This window comes from Erigeron canadensis, chromosome 7, assembly GCF_010389155.1.
Source record: "Erigeron canadensis isolate Cc75 chromosome 7, C_canadensis_v1, whole genome shotgun sequence".
NCBI lineage: Eukaryota > Viridiplantae > Streptophyta > Magnoliopsida > Asterales > Asteraceae > Erigeron > Erigeron canadensis.
In genome coordinates this window covers 30,754,206-30,777,891 of record NC_057767.1, presented here as the reverse complement: position 1 = coordinate 30,777,891, position 23,686 = coordinate 30,754,206, and the positions used below count along the sequence as shown (strand labels likewise).

The following is a 23,686-nucleotide window of genomic DNA, read 5'->3' as shown; positions in this document are numbered from 1 at the left end:
CAGGCAGCCCTCTACCTTTAATCGTTCACCCTATAAATATTCCTGCCGATATTGAATAAACTCACAACAATAATATATTGAACGTGTCTAGATAGAAAATCTTCATAATCTACAAGATCTAAATAAGGTATATTGAATTGTTTGAATCCATAAAACAAAAACTTTAGCTATTAGTATTTATGATCAGGCAGGTTATTAGATAGACCAAATAAATGAACACATAAAATGACCAACCACCTCCTGTACATATGTGATAATGATTTCTGATTGGTTCTATTAAGAACCCAGCAGACAGTCATTGAGATCAGCAGGCACTTAATGTGAATAAGAGCTCAAATAGGAGGCAATCACATGGTAATATGACTTGCAGAGTTCACACAAGCAGAACCAAGTCATGGTTGCATCATATATCTATATCTATATTTAAGTGCATAAACCAAAGGTACAACTACTTATAGCATCATTTGCTATAATAAGACGGTTTTTCTTCCTTCAAAATTTTGCAGGCCACAAAAATCATCTCATCAGTTTATATAGATTAGGTTCCACTTCTATTGCTCATGGTACAAGTCACTTGCAGAGTTGCAGAGATATGATTCATGTTTCCTTTGGGGTTTTAGCTAATTTACTTCTACTCCAATACATAAATACCATTACTTAGCAGCTATCCAAAAAGACTCTATATATAGCCTTCTATCGATTCGTTTAGAAATAGTACGTTTTACCATGCTCACTAAATCAATGGTTCGCCTTTCGGTTTTCTTCGTGCTACTACTGCAGATTACAAGTGGCAAAAACTTCACCAAATTTCCAGCCATTCTGATATTTGGTGATTCAACTGTTGATACGGGCAATAATAATTATATCGCTACGCCTTTTCAAGCTAACCATTACCCTTATGGAAAAGAATTCCCGGGACACATTCCTACGGGCAGATTTTCAAACGGGAAGCTAGTAGTCGATTTCATGGGGACTTTGTTAGGGATAAAGCAAACAATTCCTCCTTTCCTACAGTCAGATCTTTCGTCCTATGAGCTACGTACAGGTGTCAGTTTTGCATCAGGGGGGACTGGATACGATGCCCTTACTGCTAATATTGGAGGAGTTGTGGCAATGTCTAAACAAACAGAGTGTTTCAAGAAATATGGTCAAAGGTTAAACAAGATCGTTGGGAAAGAAGAGGCACACAGAATAATAGGTGGTGCTTTGGTTGTTGTAAGTGCAGGTACTAACGACTTCCTATTCAACTTCTATGACATCCCCACAAGGAGTGTTTTACTCAACATCAATGAATACCAAGAATTTATATTACAAAGACTCCATGACTTTGTTAAGGTCCTCTCTCCTCCTCTTCCTCGTGCTCTCTTTCTATGTGTTATACGTCAAACATCATATGTAATGTAATATCTACTATATATTACATGTAAATTACTACTCATATGTTGCATAGTAGTAGTAAATTACATTTAATATGTAATAGCATATTACATGACTTAATAGCATATGTAATTTACTACTCATATGTTGCATAGGTGTAGTAAGTTACATGTTATATTATTTGTTTATATATATAGATATATATATACACACACACACACACGTGTGTGTGTGTGTAGAGATGCACATACACTTAAAGGCATGATCTAGTTGATATAGGTCCACTTATGTAACTAGTTAGGCCCCCACCGGTCTGCCTTTGATCTGCATATTTCCTTCGTTGACCGTATTGGTCAGGCCCGGTTAGAGACTAATCCTAAATTCATGTATTTAATTATTATTATTACTTAATACTTGTATATTCAATTAACTATCACTATTTAGAGTTAAAAGAAAATCATGTACCGAGATGCACATGTATAAATGCTGTTAGTTATTATCATAAACATATTATTGGTAATATAAGACTTTTAAGCCGGCCCCAGAGGGCTCAGGACAGGGCTTTAAGCTGGTAGTCGGTCCTAAACAGATCTATTCTTCAGCCATAACAGGTTATACAAGGACTAGAGTTAGACCAACCAGAACCTGTCCAAGACCATCTATGTAACACTACAGATTTATCCTAGTCCAGAAGTTTCTATAACAGTGTAACTTGGGTGAATTGCAGGAACTCTACAATCTTGGCTGCCGGACATTCATAATAGCGGGTCTTCCACCTATTGGTTGTCTACCAGTACAAATTACAGCGAACTTAGATGGAACGTGTGCGGAGGAACAGAATGTGGATGCTCAGATCTATAACAAAAGACTAGTAGAACTATTGGCTCATACCCAACGGTCTCTTCAAGGAAGCAGAATCTTCTATGCAGACATCTACACACCAATAATGGATATGATTAAGAGTCCTAAAAAATATGGTACGTCTATGGTTTACTATTTTATGTTAGTTAATTGGCCTAAAAGTAAAAGTTGGTGACCTGGAGAGTATTGGTTACAGGTTTTCGTGAAGTCACACAGGGATGCTGTGGAACAGGGTTGCTGGAAGCAGGACCTTTATGCACCCCGCTAACTCCATTGTGTCACAACAGTTCAGACTATTTGTTTTTTGATAGCATTCATCCAAGTGAAAAAGCTTACCATTATATTCTTGAATTTCTCGAAAAACAAGTCATCAGCAAGTTGTAGAAAGTACATGAAATTGTTTACTAATTAGTAATTCCATGCATATTATATAATTCATCTGATTTGCAAGACATAAATGGAAAACTACACTCTAAACAAGAGTGAATATAATCGGGTTGATTTAGTTTATTGTTGCCACAAAACTAATATGTAAATACCAAACAAAAAAGCACTTTTGAATAACCAGAAAAAGAGTAGTTTCCATTAACAATTTAATATTTGGGCATCGATGGATCAAACGTTAACCACATACAAATGACCAAAACTTAACAAATGTTACATGGCATACAACAACATCCATAAACTATGCTAGAGCATTATGCATACATAAGACAGTATGATACAACACTAGACTCATTCCAAAGAAACACAAAAACAAGAGTGGCTTACTTGCTGACTTTTCATTTCCGACCACTTCCAGATACAGCAGTCCCTTGAAACAAGCCATCAATCCGAGATTCAACATCTTCAACATTGAATCTAACATGTTTCTCTGCATATTTACCAATATCTTGAATATTATGAAACCTGCCTATAAAAGTTCTATAAGCAGGAAGCAAAGTTCCGCCAACAGAAAGCTTCAATTCCTCTTTTAGCTGTTCATCGAATATAGCCCATGTCGACTGAGTTCTACAAATCTCCTCAAATTGAGAATTAAATAGCTTAAGCTTCTCTTTCATGGCCTTGGAAGCAACATTAGGAGATAAGTTATTGTTGTCCAATTTCAACGCATTAAGTATCTTATTCCATGAACTTCTTTGGTAATTCACATGATATTGCCGGACTTTTGCCGAGTGTTTTCGAACCCAGTCATCTCCTAGAAGTGAACCCAATTCGTCATCTTTAACTTTTTTAACGATGTACCTTCCATTGTTCATCATGAAAACCGCTGATAAAGCAGGATCCCGATAAATCTTGGATTTTGCCTCTAGATTACCCTCCAAAACTTCCATAATCCAAGCCATTTGTACTGCTAACGGGGAAGATGGAGATAACGATCTATCAACTCCCACTGGTGGTGCAACATTATCATCGAAAACTTGTTCTAAAGTTGGTCTTGAACAAGCAGCCCGAAGGTAATTCATCACATAGCGGGTAATCGGATGAAGACCGCCACCAGGAACAGCAGCTTTAACCGGATCACGACGGATTAAATTCTCCAACTCCATGAAAATTCCCCTGATCGACTCACCTAACCTTTTCCAAACTCCAATAGCTTCATTTCTTATAAACAAACAATACTGATCAGCAAACAACACCTCAATCTCCGGCATCAAATCCTTCACCGCTTCATAAACATCAAGTATCTTAAACAACCTATCCGGCGCTCTACTACCCATTGCAATCCCATTAGCAAAATTAATCAACTCCAAAGCCGAAACCCTACACGCTTCCATAAACGACAAATCCGCCGCCGCAGCCGTCGCAGACGAGTACCCAAACACCCGATCACACAACCTCCTTTCACTCGGATAAAACACCCTCACCGCCATATTAATCCCTTTAATCCACTTGTCAATCTCCACCTCGTCATCCTCATCACCCAAACCCGCCCCGACAACCGCATTCCCTTTCCTCAACCCTAACCTCGATAAACTCTCCTCCAAAAACTCCCTCCTACACACACTATACGCTAACGAACACTCCTTCCCATACCCTGCATTCACCATCCTTTTCGCTATCTCATGTAAATCCTTAATCGTACCAGCCGGCAACGCATCTATCACAATATTATAATCCGAAACAGGATGCGCAACCGGAATCTCAACATAATCATCATCATCATCCTCATTCTCATTTCCATCATTCACTCCTTCCTCATCATTTTCATCGTTTTCGTTATCGTTATCATTATCGTAAACATTATATCCATTATCTAACAACAACTTAAACTCCTCTTCTAACCGAAACATCGCTTGCTGAAGTAAATCCTCAGCACGATCCAAACAGGCGGTTACGCCTTTATCGGAAACACCTATAGGAGTATACTCTCTAACAACATCAACTAACTCATCTACAATATCTAAAAAACTAATTGCATCACTAGAATCAGACCAGATCGGACGGTCAATAACAACGTACCTCGAGATCTGACGATCTAATGATTTGATTATCTGATCAAGACGTTGCTTATTAGAATCACGCTGATGATGATCGCCGTCGTCAGTTTCCGTTAGCTTGTTACGTAACCGTCCGTCGAAATTTGAAAAAATTTGGAGGATATCGTCAGCCATAGCGTTGTCAGTGTGACCTAATGTTTTGGCGATGTGACGCGCCACCGCGATTAGTTTTTCTTCGCCGTTTTCTGTCATTTCGAATCTGTGAGGTTTTTTTTTTTTTTTTGTGAGGTTTTTGTTTTGATTTGTGAGAATTTTAATTTGTGGGTTGGGGAGTTTGAGAATTTTTTAGGGCTAGTGAAAGTGGATGTGGAAATGAATGAAGGGAGTTGAGATCACGAGAAAGTACACGGAAGACGCGGATTCTGTGTGAAATAATTTATTTGTTATTTTTTTATTTAAAATTTAAAATAAAATACTAGTAGTAAAGTTAAGGAGATTGAGATGGGGTTTGATTGATGATGGGGAAGTAAAGGAGGAAGATGACTTAGACAGTTTAACATTTTTAATTTTATTTTTTTCATCAATTTATATAATTTCATCATCTAATGATTCTTATCTCCAATCTTTTTTTATTATTCACACATAAGATAAACTTTTACTTTTATGTGTTTAATCGTGTTATTATCAGGTTGGAAAATTCGTGACTCGGGATCGGATCGGCGAGTGGGGGAGTCACGAGTTTTTAAAAACTCGGATCGGAATCGGAGAGAACTCGAATCAGGTTTTTATATAGAATATTTATATTTTTTAAAATTATATAGAATAAACTTCAAACTTGAAACATAATTGTTTAAAAATTTTAACATAATTCTTCAAAGTTCAAGCTTCATTCATTATAATCATAAACTTAAACCAATTTAGCATTTAAAAAAAAAAAAAAACTTTGACCAATGTTGACCCGAGTTTTGACCCGATCCGGCCGATTCTTGACCGATCCACCCGATTTTTGACCGATCCAGGCGAGTTGACCGAGCTTTACAAGCGACCAAATCGTTGACCGAGTTTTGACCCTATTCCAACCAACTCGACCCGTTTAACCTCCAATTCCGATCCTGAGTTCCCGGCCGAGTCGGCCGAGTTTTACAACACTGATTATTATCATGGTTTTTTGTTTTTACTCAAAATAACAAATTTAATTTTCATTCCATCAAACTTTCATACATTTTAAGACTTAACAACCTTCTATCTATATATAACCCCTTATAAAACATATTGATATCTTCTGTTTTAGGAAATTCGGTATTTTTTATACTTAAAATACCCTTATATATTAATCTTAATTTCCTTATACACTTAATTTATACTTTTATAATATTTATTTAATAAATATAACGATCCTCTCTTTAAAAGTTATGAATGAATTATCTAAAATATCATTAATGATTAAATTACAATATCAGTCATATATCTAAAATAACTTCAATAACCTTTTACATCAATTATCTACGCCACTCAACGTCGTCTCTAGCACCAACAGTCACCCTTACCACCACAACCATCGTCGCATTGTGCGGGTACTGTGTTAGTTTTATATAGTCACCAAACAAAAAACTAAAAATCTAAGAGTTATGCTTACTAAGCACAAGATTTAGACATTCACCAAAAACTACTCATGCCAAAGACCAAGAGACGTGGTATTATAGACACATATACCCATTAGTGGTATTTGATATCACTTAATATAGGTTTTGATGTAATTAAATGAAACAAGAACAGTCGTTTGATTAAAAAATGAATGCATAAAATTTTCTTAACAAAACATCAATTTTCTTATAAACTTAATAATAATTAATACAATGACCAAAGATAATCATTAAAATAAAACTAAGTAAACAACCGATAATCACTAATAAAAAACTCGATATTAAACAAATAAATGTCATTCATATCTTTATATAATTTTGAATATCTTGAGCGTTCGAGTTGAAGTTACAAACCTTGTTTAAGTTGAATTTAAGCTTGTATCGTGAAACCTATTAAACTATGGAGTTGAGTTTAAGCCTTATATGTTTTTTCGGAGGACTCAAACATGTTTCGGTTTATTAGTATCGCTACGACGGATACTTATAAATACAAATTATTATTACAGAATTAGAGTAGATATAACAATAAAACATAACTTTAACATTGAAAAGAATAAAAACCATAATTATGTGGACTTGTTCTCTATGGCGTAATTATATATTTTTTTAATCGGGTACTTCATGATTTTTGTTTTTTGTTTTTCGCTTCACACAATGATTTATGTATCTTAACTACCTTATATGGTGGGCCAAAAGTATCTTTAATAGACCAAATTAGTGAAACTATCAAACAACCAAAATAGTACAGTATATTGTAGGTGGACTATGTAACACCGTATTGACCCGTATTTGACTACACCGCTAATGACATTATGAGATTGAAAAAACATTTAACATGTATAGATGTCTTGGTTTTTGATGTAAAAAATAAAAGTTATAATCAGATAATTCAAGATTATTTGAGGTATATAATTGTAATGTTCATTGTTCAAGAAAAAAAAAATTAATCGCGGGAATACCAACGTACTTTCTCATTTGTATACGGTTGCCTATTATACTTTTTTATTGATGAGGTTTACCCACATACTTTTTTTTTTGTACACGGTTGACCAATATTACCGACTATCACAGGTAAACCGGTCAACTTTGGGTCAACCGTGTACAAAAAGAAAAGTATCTGGGTAAATCTTATCAATAAAAAAGTATAACGGGCAACCGTGTAAAAATGAGAAAGTACGTCGGTATTCTCGTGATTAATCCAATTTTAATCAACACAACTATATATTATATTGTCAACTGTTTCCTTACATTCTATTTTTATAATTATTTCCATATTATAACTATACTCTTACACACAACTCAACATCGTTCTAATATAAATCATTTTTAAACCACACGTTAAAAATGAAAATAATATAATTCATCTCGGACGTACAACGCACAGGTCTTAAGACCTCGTTACAAAGAAAAAACAAGTTTTGAGGTCGGGCACCAACATTCATTATTATTGGGTTGCAATGATATGCAACATCCACAACGTCAAAATGTTCAAAATTTTTGTATTTTGGGTTTCGTATAAAATATTTGGTTGTTATCCTTTTTTTAGTAAGAAAGTTTCGCATGTATTAAGTATGAGGGATCATCCATAAGATATTTTTTTTAGCCATGCATCACTACTTATTTTTTTTGATTAATCACGAAAAGACCAACGTACTTTTCCATTTGTACATGGTTGCCCATCATACTTTTTATTGATGAGGTTTACCCACATTTTTTTTTGTACACGGTTGACCTAAAGTTGACCGGTTTACCTGTGATAGTCGGTAATATTGGTCAACCGTGTACAAAAAAGAAAAGTATGTGGGTAAACCTCATCAATAAAAAAGTATAATGGGCAACCGTGTACAAATGGGAAAATACGTTGGTCTTCCAGTGATTAATCCCAAAAAAAACATGTATCTATTATTATATAAAGGAAATGATTCCCACACAACACATTTTAGCCATATACAATATTGGATGCATTATACAATTGTACAGTACAATTTTATAATGCATATATTTGTGTTAAATTTTTTTGATAACACAAAAAACATGTAATGCAATTTTAATCTTAAATTTTTTATGTTAGCCGTTAAAAAGAAGTGTTTAATTTTTACTATTTTTGACATACTATGTATCAAAATTTTGAGAAATATCTAAGTTTCTTTTGAGTTTTATACGTATTTCTTCTTAATATCGGACTATATATAATATATGTAAACCAACTCTTCGTATAAGAGTTGGCCACCAGCTTTTACTTTCGAGGAGCAACTTGAATTCGAATCTTGCCAAAGGCAGAATTAAATTTAAGTGGTTGACTTACCTTGACACTATCCCTACTAGGTATCAATTTGGTACATGGGATAAAACGGTTGCTATCAATCTATCGTTTTTATATATAATATATCTACAGACATTTTTTAGTATATTCAAATAAGTATTATCTTTAATATGTCGGTGTAATACACGTGTTATTAAGCTAGTATGATGTATAATAAAATTTTCAATCGGCTGGAGATCCCTCCAGTTGAAATTAACTTGAAGGGTCAAGTTAAAATAATCTCTAACTCATTTGATGAAAATCAAATGTCAAGATTTAAAGTTAATTTTTTTATCTTGACCCTTGATTTTAATTCAAAGATTGAGATTTTTACAACTAAGAATCTTGAGAGAATCCTTATCCATTGTCATCAATAAGTGATGATTTATTTTATGTTTTGGTCAAAAATTATCCAAGATAATCAACCTTGAAGACTTAGATCAATTATGTAACCAAACTTTCGTTCGTGAGGTTAAGGGCTTGTAAAATTGGTTTAGATTCAAAGATGCGTTTAAAATAAGTATGATAAATCAAGATTATGTCGACTTAAACAAAAGAAGGTAGTCAAAAGATTTCGCAAATAACTATATAATCAAATATAAGATAGATTAAGCAAGATAAAGAAAGATAAATGTAAATAAATGCGGAAAATAAAGAGAAAGGAACAAAGAATACCGAGATTTGTAATCGAGAAAAAGCCCTTCATCTTTTATGGATTGCCGACATAAAAACCCCGGGAGGAAGCAATCGTCCCTGCCTTGTTCTTTTATTAATGGTGTAAATTGGTTACAATGATAGAGCGACTTGATCGATCTTTCTAAGTAAAGAAAAGTGTGTTGGTTGTTTACAAGTATGAGCAGAGAAAATAAGCAAGTAAATATGTGAGTGTGTGTAACGTTGTACATCCTATGATCGATCAGGTCCTCGTTTATATAGAGCAGCCTAGTAACTAATTTTCCGAAATTACAGGGATCTTCATGGTCTTCATCTGGTGAACATTGGAGCATATCTTGACTGATATTGTAGCCGTTTGAAGATATTCTCCTCATGTTGAATTCATTTTGAAGTCCGATTATGATGTTGGACTAAGTCTTCTTTGCATGTTGATCAAATAAGACATGTGTTGAATCTATTTTGTACCGTTAGAGATATTTTCCTTGTGATAAATATCAAGTTACCTGCATAATATTCTCATAGAAACAATAATTGAAGTTTATCATTAGTAATTCGTCAAGGCGTGTCAAGATCCTGAAGGTCCATGATCTTGAGGTCCCAAGATAATGAAACCTGAAATTTCACCCATAACATTTGATATCATAAAACAAATGCTCTAAAGTTCAATACTTCAATTGGACATTATCTCGTTACACTATTTCTTGCATGCCTCTATGTTCGTTTATACAAAAGTACTTAATTTATTTCCGAGTCAAAATACGGGTTAATTATGATTTTTTCAAGATAAGATAAATTAATAGAAAATATGTGTTTATATTGTTTATCTGACATATATTACATTATCACCTTAAGATATTTTTTGATATAACTGAGATATCGCAACATACAATTGTCCGGAGCCGGACGCTGTAACTACAAACTATTTTTATTGAATTTTAAGTTTCACTACCTAACTGTCGCGCGCCACCACAATCCGCCACCGTCACCACCGTTGTCGCCATTACATCGCCACCACCGTTACCTGTCACTGCCGCCACCATCATTATACTGCCGCATCACGCGGACATAACTCTAATATACTAGTTCTCTTCTCTGGATATATTTCAACAATATATATATACATATATATATATATATATATCTTATAAAACGGTAGTTATCCTGATATTTTAAAGGCATCTACATCAATTTAACTATCCTTAAAAATTGCCACATAGGTTTTATCCTATGTGGCATCTCCATAATTTTTTTACAATATAATATACCAAAAAAATAAAAATAAAATTATTCTCATATTTATCAAATCAAATCTTAAATGTATGTACGAAAAAAATAATATTTTTTATGTAGAAAAATCAAATCAAATCTTCCATTGGAAAAAAAAACTAAGCCCGTATCATGTATTTCAAATTTCCTAGATTTTTTTATAGTAAACTAAGTTAGCGGCTTTAGGAAGATTCAAAATTTAAGAATATATATCCTTTTTATTTCTATTTTTCTTATAGTTTATATCGAAAGTAATTTCTTATAGTAAATCAATCTAATTACTTAATATTATTTTTTTTAGTCTATGTAAAAAGTATTTTATATCTTCTTTCTTTGATTTACAACAACTAGAATAATATATTTTTTTAGCCAATAGATTGGTGGTTCATTAATATGGTCTTAAACTTTTTCACTTTCATTTGTATGTGTGGATTGTTAGAGGATGGTTTGAGGGACCTGCGCAGACATGTGTAGTTTGAATTCTACATGCAGATAAAAAAATGGTATTATGTCATGACATAAAACAAATTACAGAAGAAAACATTCAAAATTTATAATACATAGAGTTTATACTTGACAATATGTAGAACATCAATATGAAATGTAAAGATAATATTATATATGAAGTGATTTAAAAATAATAAAACACATTTTACTAATCATCAATAGCTACATCTAATTTTTTTATTACTGTTTGTTTTAATTATATTTTATGATAATCAACTGACACAACGCATGGATAAATACTTCATTTTTAACCATTTTCATACGTATGAATCATCAAATTTTATGTTATTTATATATAGTTTTTCATTCACTAAATTTGTAAGACAACTAAATTAATACATCAATTTTTAAAATATCGCGCATCGCGCGGGTCAAAAACCTAGTATATATATATATATATATAGCCTACTACTTACAACCAAAATAAATAAATAGTGAAATAGATAATAGTATGTAGTTTGATCAAACAAAATAAAAGGCCAAAGTTAGCTTAAATATGAACTTTTCCTCGACACATAACACGACATATAGTACGTAGTTACTTATTAATTTTCAGATGAAGTTCGTTAGTACAAGCCATAAAAATTGATTAAACGGATAATATGTTCGGATAAGTGGTGAAAGAAAACAACATCCAACTCAAATTATCGCATGAGTACAACTCTCTAGTAATATTGTTTGGCTATGTTTATTTTTAAGTTTTGTCTGTTAAGTATTGGATGATGTTTTTTGTTAGAAATATAGTAAAGCGGTGTATAGCTATTTTATTTTATTTTACTAGATTAAACACATACGTTGCATGGTGAATAATTGTTATAAAAAAATACTAAATATAAATAATTCATTTTCAAATTTAAAGTATAAACCACAATATTGTAACAATAATGTATTCAAATATAAACTTAATAGTTACATAAAAAATAAACATATATTAATACTAATTAATAGACTTGTTTTTAAAATAATATCTAAATCATATAATCATGTAATAACAAATGAAATCAAAGGTTAATTCCAATGCATAAAGTATCAAAAAAAAATCAAATTTCAATGCATAAACTGAAAGAATAAATTTTCAATAAATGAATAAATTATTGAACTTATGTAAGATAATGATTTTTTATTTAATAACTAAAAAGTATAATAAGATTTTTCAAAAATTTAAAAGATGAAAAGAAAAAAAAAATCACTATTTATATTCAATTCAATGATAAAATAATTCGTTATAATCAATATGTAATTAGCACTTTACATAATAACTTTAATAAATACGTGACTAAATTTAAACGCGAAAGTTTTTATGAGATGAGACATACTTGAAAATGAAAATTCTAGATATATTCTTAATATATATATATACTAGGTATTTTACCCCGCGCGATGCGCGTATTATTATAAATTATTGTTCAATTAGTGTTGATTTAAATGTTTTGATGTAGACATACACAATAACAAATATTTTGTTTAATTAGTTCAATGTGATTGTTCTTATTAATTTCGTAAGCATGTGAATCTAAATAAAACAATGTTAAATATGGGTATAATATATCACTATCAAAATGTTATTAAAGATAAATTTGAAAACAATTGATGTTTACACTTGAATATTTTCAAAATGTTCATTGGGCATTATGGAGGTTTTTACCAACTAAGTTGATGAACATTTCCTTCAACCTTAATCATAATAATAAGAACATATATAAAAATTAAAGAGAAAGGTCCTCCATGTTTATAAAAAAAATTAAAAAAAAACTTATATTAAATAAAAAAGAAAATTGTTTTTACATGATCACCAAGAAAAAGATAATAAAGAAGAAAACTAAATTAATTTATCAAATGATAAATGTGATATAGTTAGAGTTTATAATACGTAGGATTGAATATAACTATTTTGAAAACTAAATATTTTCCAGTTTTAAAAGTATATTTTAAGTTTATACAGTTTATGATTTTTTTTTCTTTGCTTTTGAATTTTGTAAAAGACATATATAAAATAGAGATAAATATTGTCAAAAATTATAGAGATGCCACATAGGATAAAAACCTATGTGGCAAATTTTAAAAATAGCTTTAAATTTGAAGAGACCTTTAAAAGACTATGTTAACTACTATTTTAATAATTATATATATATATACATTACTTGTACCATCTTAGAATATCTTTGATCGATATAAGTATTTTTATATATCAAATATTTGTTAATATTATACCCCGTACAAATTTAAAAGTATTAATTTTTAATTATAGATGCATCTCTCTATAAAAATATTAGATAAATTAAAAGATTACAAAAAGATAAGTACAAAACTTATTTTAATAACTAATAATCTACATGGCATGAAAAAAATACAGAATATTTAAAACATTACAACTAAGTAAAAATCCTACATGTTATCTATATAAATGTGTCACATAGGATTTTTCATATCCTCTTTCAGTTATATAGAGAGATTAGTTTTTTTAATTTTTTTTTTAACAGCGAGTTGTAGATAGTATTTAGCATTTAGCATTCGAGACACCACAATAACATCCAATTAGGTAGTATGCCATGCACGAACCACACATGCCTAGGATAAAACCCAGGACTCTCGAAACTCTCCATAATAATCCACTCCTACAAATGTAGGAAGTGAGATTCGAACCCTAGTGGTTTTTCCTAAGGTTAAAGACCTCACCAATGGGCCACCTACCAATTGGCTATTAGTTTTTAACTTTTAGTAGCACAACATTAAATTTTATTTTAAAAAATTGTTTGTTAGGCAGTAGACAATACAAGTAGATATATAATCCGATTCGAAACAATGAATAGAACAACGTTAATTTATTATTGATTTATTAAAACATTCAAAACAAGCAATTTCATTATATTTGCCTATTTGAACCTAGGGATGTTAATACTGAATCTACCCCAAAATCTGATTTGAAGTTGACCTAAAAAAATTGGGTTAAGATTGTAAAATCTCGATTAGTCAATCCACTATCCTGATTTTTTTGGGTCAGGTTTTGGTTGATCAATTGGGTTAACCAATCGAAGATCAAACCGAAAATATTTGAATTTATATAATAATTTTAATACGTCGAACCACCAACCCATTTGATCTTTCAACCCATCAACCCACGACCCATTTGACCTGAAATTAACCTACCAACTTATAATTCATATGACCTGTTTAACCTGAAATAACCCCGTCAACCCACCAACCAATATGACTCGTTATCTAAAACTTGACCCATCCACCCGTTTTTTGTTTTCCAGATTGATGGGTTAGGCTCGGGTTGAAACTTCTAACGTAAAAGTTTTGGTGGATCGAGTTAAGGTTAGGAATTTTCGACCCGTCAACTCGATCCTGAATTTATTGACAACCCTACTTAGACATTTAAGCTTATTAACTCAAACTTATAATATATCAAACAAAATAAAGTCAAATAAACTTATAATATAGGTGTATATTAACCCCTATATATACACGTTACTAATATAATTTGAGTTTACATTTTTAGTGATACCCAAGTTATGTGGGTATTAAGTGAAGTCATTTTACCGGCATTATAACCCTTAGATGATGAGAATCTAATGTAGTTTCGGGGAGAAAACCCTCTTTTAACCTTTTTTTATTATTATCTTTTTTTAATAAAAAAACCTTAAATTTTTTTTTTTTCCTTTAAAAGTTAAAAAGTAAACGAAACTATTGTAACTTCAGTTATCCCCGTTTATCAACTCCGTTATCTCTCTCTCCGCAGTTAACCCAAACAACAAAAAAAACATATCTTCCCCTCTGACCTTTACACAAAAACACACACACACAGTCGCCGTTATCAAAAACCCTAATTACAATAATAATGTCATTAAAATTCGGAATGGCCGGCGGCATACCGGAACGTCGTGTCCGTCCAGTTTGGGACGCCATCGATTCCCGTCAATACAAAAACGCTCTCAAACTCTCCACTTCTTTACTCTCCAAATTCCCCAGCTCTTCTTACGCTCTTGTAAGTCTTCTTATATATATATATATGTATATTTATAGATATTGTAATAGTTTTTATATTTATTTATTAAGATTTGTTATTTATGTGGTATTGTTGATGAAATGTAGCTGTTTAGTGACTTTATTTATTTTATAGCTTTTTTCTTTAAGATTTATTTTTGCTCTATAGTGAAATCTGGATTCAATTAAGTTTAGTTTGTTTTTTATTTTTATTTATTTTTAAGAGAAAAACCTAGTTTTGTATAAGATCATAGCTGTCTCGTGATGCGGTGGGATCGATAATCTAACCGGCGGCTAGGAAAGGCGAGCATCACTTAAACTCCATTTGTATGCATTACACTCTAGATGTACTCCTTTGAATAATGCGTTAGCCTCATATCAAGCAAATGGTATTAGGAGATTTAAATTTGGCTATAATAATCGACAATTGTAATACATAACGATATTAGGTAACATTTACAATCGATCTTTTTGGAATAGTTGTACTTCGACAATTAAATACTTATTCATGCTTTGATCTTGAACTTTGAACTTGTGCTCGAGAGATCCTCAAATAACTTTTGCGAAATGGTTTCCTCATAAACATTAGCCTTATATTCTTCCTAATGGACACATGACATTACTATCGGAGAGGATGATCAGGGGACTTTTTTTTTTTAAGTGGACGGATTTTTGGCTAATGTATAGTAGGATATATCAATGCCCTTTTTTTATGGAATGATTTACATAATGCCAATGCGCTTATGCGCATAATATACATGTTTCTTCTTTCATATATTTGGAGTCAGTTCTAAATGAGCAAAACTGCATCTGTTTACCCATTTTTAGGAGTTCTTCTAGACTAGAAACCGCCAACTTTACTGGTTGTTATCGACTTATCACTCATGTTCTAAAGTTTAAGTAACTGCAAAGTTGATAGTAGAAGGCTTGAGTATGGTGATCAAAACTGAATTGAACTTTAATAGTAGAAGGCTTTATCTAGCTTCTGCTTGTTTTGTAAGAATAGATGTGATTAATATTATATTTTTTAACGTGATGCAGGCGCTTAAGGCTCTTATTTTGGAGAGAATGGGTAAATTGGACGAAGCACTATCTGTCTGTATCGACGCTAAAGATCTGCTGTATAAGAATGACTCGTTCTTGATTGATGATCTCACACTAAGCACATTGCAGATTGTTTTTCAACGGCTAGATCATCGTTAGTATTTCTAAGATACTCTGTTTATCCGTCTCTTATAAAAGTTATCTAATCTAATTATATACTTATATTTTATTTACATTATAAGTGGACATGGCTACTAGTTGTTATGAGTATGCATGCGGAAAGTTTCCGAACAATTTGGAACTGATGATGGGACTGTTCAATTGTTATGTTCGGGAATATTCTTTTGTGAAGCAACAACAGGTTGATGTTATCCCGAAATATTTTCATACCTACAATATCTTCCAGCTTCTATGTAGCTGTGGATGTTATAGTTTTTTTTGTCTTTCTTTTTGTTGTAGATAGCCATTAAAATGTATAAAATCGCTTGGGAAGAGCGGTTCTTGCTCTGGGCAGTTTGTAGCATTCAGTTGCAGGTTTGTACTTATTGTCGAACTGTATTTCAACATATGTTTGGTCATTCATGTTATTAAAGAATTTTTGGTTTTAATAGGTATTTTGTGGCGATGGTGGAGAGAAGCTTTTGCAGTTAGCCGAAGCTTTACTTAAAAAGCACATTGCTTCGCATAGTTTGCATGAGCCTGAAGGTCAAGTTTTATTTGTTATTGTTATTGTTATTGATAATTGTGTGAAAATACATACAGTTGATAGTTGTATTTGATGGTATTTGATGCAGCTCTTAGTGTATATATTTCTCTATTGGAACAACAAGCAAAATATGGGGACGCTTTAGAAATCCTTTCTGGGAGCTTAGGATCACTCATAATGATTGAAGTTGATAAACTACGGATGCAGGTACTATCTGCTTATTTTATTCTTAGTTTATGCTATCTTCTATTTTTGTTGTAAAGTATATTTAACTTCTTTTGACAAGATCATTTGTGTTCAATGAATATGATGAAATGGAAAAGAATGATAAAACACTGTAGTTTATTGGGCTTGAAACCTCAAACCACGTTAAGGTCAATTTATAAACACATGTATCATTCCCAGTAAGTTTAGTATATATCACAAACATACACAAAAACTGGGTCAAGTGATTTAGGTAGTTTGTAAGTGTAATTAGATGTCAAGCGTTCTTTTCTTTTGGGATATATACCTTTTAAATATAACCAAGGAAACTGAAAATAAGTTAGCAAACAGGGCTTATGTTCATATATGCTGTTATTTTTCTGCTATGGTTTTGATCTTTGAACATGCTTAGTAGCATTTTATAATCCATTAATAATCAATGTGCCTGGAGACTAGATTTTATTTGGAGAACAGGGATACCGTTGTCCTGATTATATGGTATATTAGAGTTACTTGTTCATATAATTTGGGCCTTTTATCACATATCACCTTTCATAGTTACATTCAAGTTCATAAACGAAGGAATTGGCCAATATGACGTAGAATTTAACAATATGATTAGGTAATCATATATATCATTCCTTGTCATCTGTGCTTGACTGATGGGGGAATTGGGCTATATAAAAAACTTTAGTCAAAAGGGTAAAATGGAATCGGATAATATGGGTCAAACATATATTCGAAGTAATCCATAGTGTATATTTGATAAATTATCTCAAAATATTGGAGCATTACTGCAATAGCCTAACTTCATTTTTAATCCTGATTGACACGTTAACTATATATTTAAAAGGTAGTAGTTTTTTCGGAGTCAGCTCAATCTAACCCCTGCTGCCCTGCTGGTTCAGAACCGACATTTATCAACCTGAAGGTGAATTGACATGTTACAACTTACCCATTTGTCCCATCTACTGACTTGTCTAAGCTCTTGGTTAATTCAACCCATTGTTGCTCCTAAAGTAATCAAAGCATCTGCTTTTGCAAAATACATCACTAGTGAATTTTACTTGAACAATCGCTTAGTGAAATCTTGAATTAATTGCGTAACCACTTTGGTACTGTAGCAAAAGGCTACGGTTATTACTGTTAGTAGTATCATTTGGTTGCATATCTTATATACTTGTGCTCTTTAACTTACAAGTTGACAGGGGAGGCTTCTTGCTCGGGCAGGTGATTATGGTGGAGCGACAGATATATTTCAGAAGTTGTTGAAATTGTGGTACACTTTCAGATCTGCTTGTGTCATCCTCCATAGCTGTATTATGTGTATGTACTGCAGATTGTTATTGATTATTTTTTCTTGCAGCCCTGATGATTGGGAGTGCTTCCTTCATTATTTTGGTTGTTTGCTCGAAGATGACTGCAGTTTCCCCAGTGGTTCTAATAGCTCATCAATTCAGGTTTCAACATTGATGGGCTGCCAACATAGACACTTGGCTGAAGATTTGTTTGATTCTCGTATATCAAGAGCTTCTGAGTTTGTCGAAAGTCTAATGACAGAAGTAGGTAGTGATTCTATAAGAGGCCCGGGTTGGGCAAATCTTGAAATTGAAAGGAGGAAGATGATATATGGGAAGGGTAATGCTGACAAGCTCATGGAGAATCTTATTATATACTTCTCCAGGTATAATCAGATGATCATGTTTATATTTATATTTAAATACCTAACACAACTTTATCTACTGAAGCTATACCTTCATTACAACAGGTTTGGTCATTTGGCCAGCTTCACAGCTGACGTGGAGGTCTTCCTTCAAGTGCTACCTGGTGACATGAAAAAGCAATTACTAGAAAATTTGGTTAAAATCATTGCTTCTTCTACCCCTTCAAGAAGTGTTCCTGGGCAACATATAACTTTCTTTAAAATACGTGAACTAATAGGTGACACATCCTCACTTCATGTCAAAGGTAAACCTACTAATTCCGAATATATTTGCTATATCACCGCCTCTTCATTTTCATATATTTTTGCAATTCGACACACCTACTTTTTTTTGTACAGACCTTGTCGGATTTGCAGTTCAAATGACCGAAATGTATTGTCATAACCTTCCGCTTTCAAAGGACCTGGATGTACAAGAAAGTATGCATGGTGAAGAATTTTTATCCATGACATGTAATGTGCTAGTTCAGGTATCTTGCTTGTCTATATAATTGTATGTTATTATTATCTTTTATCATGTCTTACTTCAACCAGTTATTGATTAAGTATTGTATTCTAATTTTTTGTTGTAGTTATTCTGGCGTACCAAAAACGTTGGCTATTTGTTGGAAGCTATTATGGTGTTGGAGCTTGGTTTGACAGTTCGAAGGTTTCAGCATCTTCTGATATCTTCTTCTCCTCGATTGTCTACTTATTATTGAAAAAAAAATCCAAGCTATCATTGAACATTTTCATTGCTTGAAGTCCTGAACAATATTATCGACTACTAAACATTTTTCTTTTTGTAGATATGTGTGGCAGTACAAGATTTTATTGATACACTTGTATTCGTATTGGAATGCTCTTCCGTTAGCATATGACTGGTAAGATATTTTATAGAGTAGTAGGTTTAAAAGCATATAACTATAGGTGTTTTGATACGACTTTTCATATCTCTTTTCCTTTTCTTTGCCACTTCTTGTAGGTACAAATCATTGGATGTAAAGAACATCCTCCTGGAAACCGTGTCACATCATATTTTTCCCCAAATGCTAACGTCATCCCTGTTGGGAGATGTTAATGATCTTTTGAAGGGTTACTTAAGATTCATGGATGATCACTTCAAGGAATCTGCAGATCTTACTTTTCTTGCATATCGTCATCGAAATTATTCAAAAGTATGTGTTCATTACATTAGACTTGTATTTTTATTGCTTGTTTAATGCAAATCGTAAACACTCTAATGGTGTACAATGTTATGTAGGTAATTGAATTTATTCAATTTAAGGAGAGATTACAACGATCCAATCAGTATTTAACTGCAAAGGTTGAAGGGTCAATACTAGAATTAAAGCGGAAAGCAGATAGCTTTGAAGAAGTAGAAGTAAGTATTATCTCACCTCCCACTTTCACGTTTTATTAAGCTTTCAATTTTAAAATGATTTTTGTCTTTCTTTTCTAGTCTGTACTTGGAAGCCTGAATTATGGAAGTGACTTTCTTGAGGTTTCAAGTGACATTCGGTCAAAGAAGTTGACTTATAATGAAGATCTAAAGTTACGACCTTGGTGGACCCCATCATTCGACAGAAATTATCTTTCTGGTAAAACTTTTGTCCTATCCTTATCAATCTCAGTGGAAGTTCTAATTGGTTGAGATATATACAAGTGTTGCATAGATTTGGTCAATTTTCATCGTAACAACAAAAAAGATGGGTAATTTTTATTTGTAAATTTTGCGTGCAGAACCATACAAGGCGATTTCGTCTTATCCTAAGGAAAACTTGGTATGAAGGCTCATTCGTTTTCTTTTTCCAATAAGTAATTCCTAAGATTGTAGGAAATAATATTTCATTCTACTAGGATGAATAGATACTTGACATCCTGGTTTTTTATTCTTTTATTTACAGCGGGATGAAGTTGAACAAACAGAAGAAAAGGTTATGAGAACAATTGAGAAAAGGTTACTACTACCACGGTTGATCTATTTGTCAATAAAATGTGCCTCATCTTCGATAAAGGGAAATTTCAACCTCAACGGCTTTGATTCTAAAGACTCCTCAGAGCTCAAGTCCTTGCTTGAATCCTATTCAAAATTTGTAGGGCTTCCCTTCCAGGATGCAACAGAACTTCTTGTTGCTGTTTCTTCTGGTAAAAAGTCTTTTGAGGTAAGATACCATTAATTGTGTTTCTACTTCTGTTAAACCTGTATTAATATATGTTAGTTATTTATCTGACTATCTTTAAGTTTATTTAAGTTGACCGGAATCTGCTTTAGATCTCAGTAATAATTATTTTTTCATTTTTGGTGCGGGTTGAATCATGCCCGGTGTGTCAAATATGATCATTAAACTATATTATTTTTCATTAGTAGTTGGTGTCAAATATGATCATGCATAGTATGTTATTTTAACAATTAAATTTTAACATATAATGTTTTAGGAGGTTCTGTGCATGAAAAGTACAGTTTAGGTGGTTTTTTACCCACATTCTTTCTAGCCATTTTTTTTTTTAACTTTACCTGATCAATTAGACATAACACACAATACGAATCATTCCATAAAGTTATGTTGAGGCTGCCTTTTGTACATGTAAGCCATCATTCTCTTTGTCGTAGTCTAAGAAGATTTACTTGACTTCATTTAGAACATTTTGATATGTTTGAGGCTTTGCATAGTAAGAATGAAGGACGATGTAACTTTGTATCTATTTTTTGGAACAGGATTTTTCTTCAAACCTGATTGACTGGATGAACTTTGCTGTGTTTTTTAATGCATGGAACCTGAATTCTCACAAGGCAAATACTTCAGATGGGTACATGTTCCCTATTAGTTGGCAAGTATTATGTACTTTGTTAGAGCAATGCATTTCTGCAAAAATAAATTCCACAAAATCATTGCTATCTTCTCCTGGAACCGACCTTTCCATTTTGATCCAGTTAGTGACGGAGCCATTAACATGGCACAGTCTCATTATTCAATCTTGTGTCCGGGCATCTCTTCCATCAGGAAAGAAGAAGAAGAAAGGCGGGTCTTCTGACCAGTCAAACACTCAACTCTCACATGCCATCAAGGATTCCGTCTCATCACTAATTGACACAATAGATCTGGTTACTAAATGGTTGAATGAACAAATTAATAAGCCAGTTGATGGAGATGTTGACTTCTTGCTTTCGTCTCTTCAAATAGAACAAAGCGACGATGGGCCTGGAAAAGTAGTCAAAGTACTTGAAAATTTGGTGTCAACGGTTGATGATTTGGAAGTCGGTGAGAGGATTTCTCGGGCACTAAGGTCATGGAGTCATGTGGATGTTGCTCGTAAGATAGTAACAGCACAAGGAACCGCTTTGGCCGAGTTTCTTAGTATTTGTGAGTCGAAAACCAAGGCATTGCTGGCACTGAAACTCCAAATATGAGTGCACGGCATGCTTGTTGACGATTCTTGTACACTAGTTGTTACGATTAGTGAGTTTTTGTTTTTCGTTTTTTCGAGGTTTTATTTTAGGTTTCACAGGCTTTTTTTGTATGAGAAGAAATTTTGGCTACATAATCTCTCAAAATTTGTTGTAAATTGATTGCATTTCATGTATTGTTCTTTTTTAGATATTGTTTTTATTGGTTATTTGCATTGTCTGATCTTGTATTTCTTAAAATTCTTACTCAAGGCCTCAAGTGTATATTGCATCAAATGGTTACAATTGCTTGCGTCTAGGTATGAATTGAAACGAAAGCTTGGGCGACGATGCCATTTAGCTTTATCATTTTCTCTTTGAATAGTACTAAACAAATTTACAAGAAACTTGGTATCAATACTGATTGCAGTCAGGTCCAGGACAAACTACAAGATTGTCTGTACATTCTGTACGTCTATTTCACCTTCCTGGTGACTTATAGTCCTATATGCTTGCATCTCTCGTCAACAGCTAGTGGTTCTCTTTGCACTAACGAATGAGTTGGAGAGGGGTTTCCGGTTACAGGTCATCCTTGTGCTGCAAATCCAATTTGCATTTCATCAGGAAAAGAGATTTCCTCAACAATACCTTTGTAACAGATGCACTGATGTAGTGTATACCGTTGACCCTCGACTATAGTATGTTGAGCTAAATATATATGACAATTTTATTTTGTTGGTATTATGTTTACTCTTGTAAAGTAGCAGAAGGGTGATTTGTACTTTCAAAAGTAGCTAATGATTGAAAGTAACAATGACAAATATATATATATATATATATATATATATATTTTATGTAGTTAGTAGTTAAACCAAAACCATCACCTAATAAACTGGTTAGGACCAGTTGCCTAATCATGATACTTATTTTATCATCACCTAATCTTGAAATCACACCCTCACTCCCACTGGACACTTGTATAGCATAAAAAACCATAATAGGGGATCTTTAGGTGCAGCCGTGCAGGTCAAGCAGTCAAAACAAAAAGATTGAAATAATAGCACCGGGAGTCACGTTCCGTAAATTCTTAAATAGTGGGTTCAAGTCCTGACGCCTGTTAGCGGCAAACGTGTGAATAACTGCATAGTGTGTGTGGATGTTTGCACCCCATTAATCTACCATATATGTCTCTTTATAGCCCCCAACTTCGTAAATTTTATAAACTCTGTTACTAGTCATGATACAAATCTACTTGTGTAAAATAAACTATCAAGCATCCTTTTTTAATTGCCATGGTCAATGCTCTTCACAGTTAAACAACTATGGTATAATGGTAAACCAAATATATTTTAAAGTAACAGATCAATTATTGCAGATTTTTATTGAAAGATGTTGACTTTGTATATAAATAGTTAGAAGAAGACAGATTTTCCTTAAATTGTTGAGAAGTACAAGGTAGTGAACCAACCACATGTAGAAATGAACCCATTTCTCCATCCCATTACACCAAATCCTAACCATAACCTCAATGTTTACTAATTAATGATGGTCACTAGGGCCCAAGCCTATCCAAAATTGGCTAT

General features: G+C 32.7%; 3 protein-coding genes across 4 annotated transcripts; 2 read left to right on the top strand and 1 right to left on the bottom strand.

Moving 5' to 3' along the window:
* Positions 1 to 741: 741 nt before the first annotated feature.
* LOC122609280 (GDSL esterase/lipase At2g30220-like) lies at positions 742 to 2,715 on the top strand. Its single transcript, XM_043782333.1, has 3 exons — positions 742 to 1,335; positions 2,105 to 2,354; positions 2,435 to 2,715. The coding sequence occupies exons 1-3, from the start codon at positions 742 to 744 to the stop codon at positions 2,620 to 2,622; spliced, it is 1,032 nt and encodes a 343-aa protein (XP_043638268.1). The 3' UTR covers positions 2,623 to 2,715.
* An 84-nt stretch (positions 2,716 to 2,799) lies between these two features.
* LOC122606980 (exocyst complex component EXO70B1-like) lies at positions 2,800 to 5,126 on the bottom strand. The gene has a single exon (XM_043779894.1). It carries the CDS (start codon positions 4,929 to 4,931, stop codon positions 3,021 to 3,023), a length of 1,911 nt encoding a protein of 636 aa, XP_043635829.1. The 5' UTR covers positions 4,932 to 5,126; the 3' UTR covers positions 2,800 to 3,020.
* Positions 5,127 to 14,838: 9,712 nt separating this feature from the next.
* On the top strand, positions 14,839 to 22,333 carry LOC122606979 (N-terminal acetyltransferase B complex auxiliary subunit NAA25). Of its 2 annotated transcripts, XM_043779892.1 has the most exons (18): positions 14,839 to 15,060; positions 16,101 to 16,257; positions 16,346 to 16,464; positions 16,563 to 16,637; positions 16,715 to 16,808; positions 16,898 to 17,016; positions 18,222 to 18,292; positions 18,380 to 18,697; positions 18,782 to 18,981; positions 19,076 to 19,206; positions 19,309 to 19,385; positions 19,525 to 19,599; positions 19,701 to 19,893; positions 19,980 to 20,099; positions 20,178 to 20,316; positions 20,459 to 20,499; positions 20,623 to 20,880; positions 21,435 to 22,333. In XM_043779892.1, the coding sequence occupies exons 1-18, from the start codon at positions 14,914 to 14,916 to the stop codon at positions 22,125 to 22,127; spliced, it is 3,027 nt and encodes a 1,008-aa protein (XP_043635827.1). In that variant the 5' UTR covers positions 14,839 to 14,913; the 3' UTR covers positions 22,128 to 22,333. The 2 variants fall into 2 exon arrangements, with proteins under 2 accessions (XP_043635827.1, XP_043635828.1); XM_043779893.1 differs by lacking the exon at positions 14,839 to 15,060 and having other exon boundaries at positions 16,167 to 16,257; positions 16,567 to 16,637.
* The last annotated feature ends 1,353 nt before the right edge of the window (positions 22,334 to 23,686 follow it).

Coding starts and splice junctions, on each gene's coding strand:
- LOC122609280 (XM_043782333.1), top strand. CDS start 742: ATGGTTCGCCTTTCGGTTTTCTTCGTGCTACTACTGCAGATTACAAGT. Junction 1,336..2,104: donor GACTCCATGACTTTGTTAAG/GTCCTCTCTCCT, acceptor GGTGAATTGCAG/GAACTCTACAATCTTGGCTG. Junction 2,355..2,434: donor TAAGAGTCCTAAAAAATATG/GTACGTCTATGG, acceptor TATTGGTTACAG/GTTTTCGTGAAGTCACACAG.
- LOC122606980 (XM_043779894.1), bottom strand. CDS start 4,931: ATGACAGAAAACGGCGAAGAAAAACTAATCGCGGTGGCGCGTCACATC.
- LOC122606979 (XM_043779892.1), top strand. CDS start 14,914: ATGTCATTAAAATTCGGAATGGCCGGCGGCATACCGGAACGTCGTGTC. Junction 16,809..16,897: donor TAGTTTGCATGAGCCTGAAG/GTCAAGTTTTAT, acceptor TATTTGATGCAG/CTCTTAGTGTATATATTTCT. Junction 17,017..18,221: donor TTGATAAACTACGGATGCAG/GTACTATCTGCT, acceptor ACAAGTTGACAG/GGGAGGCTTCTTGCTCGGGC.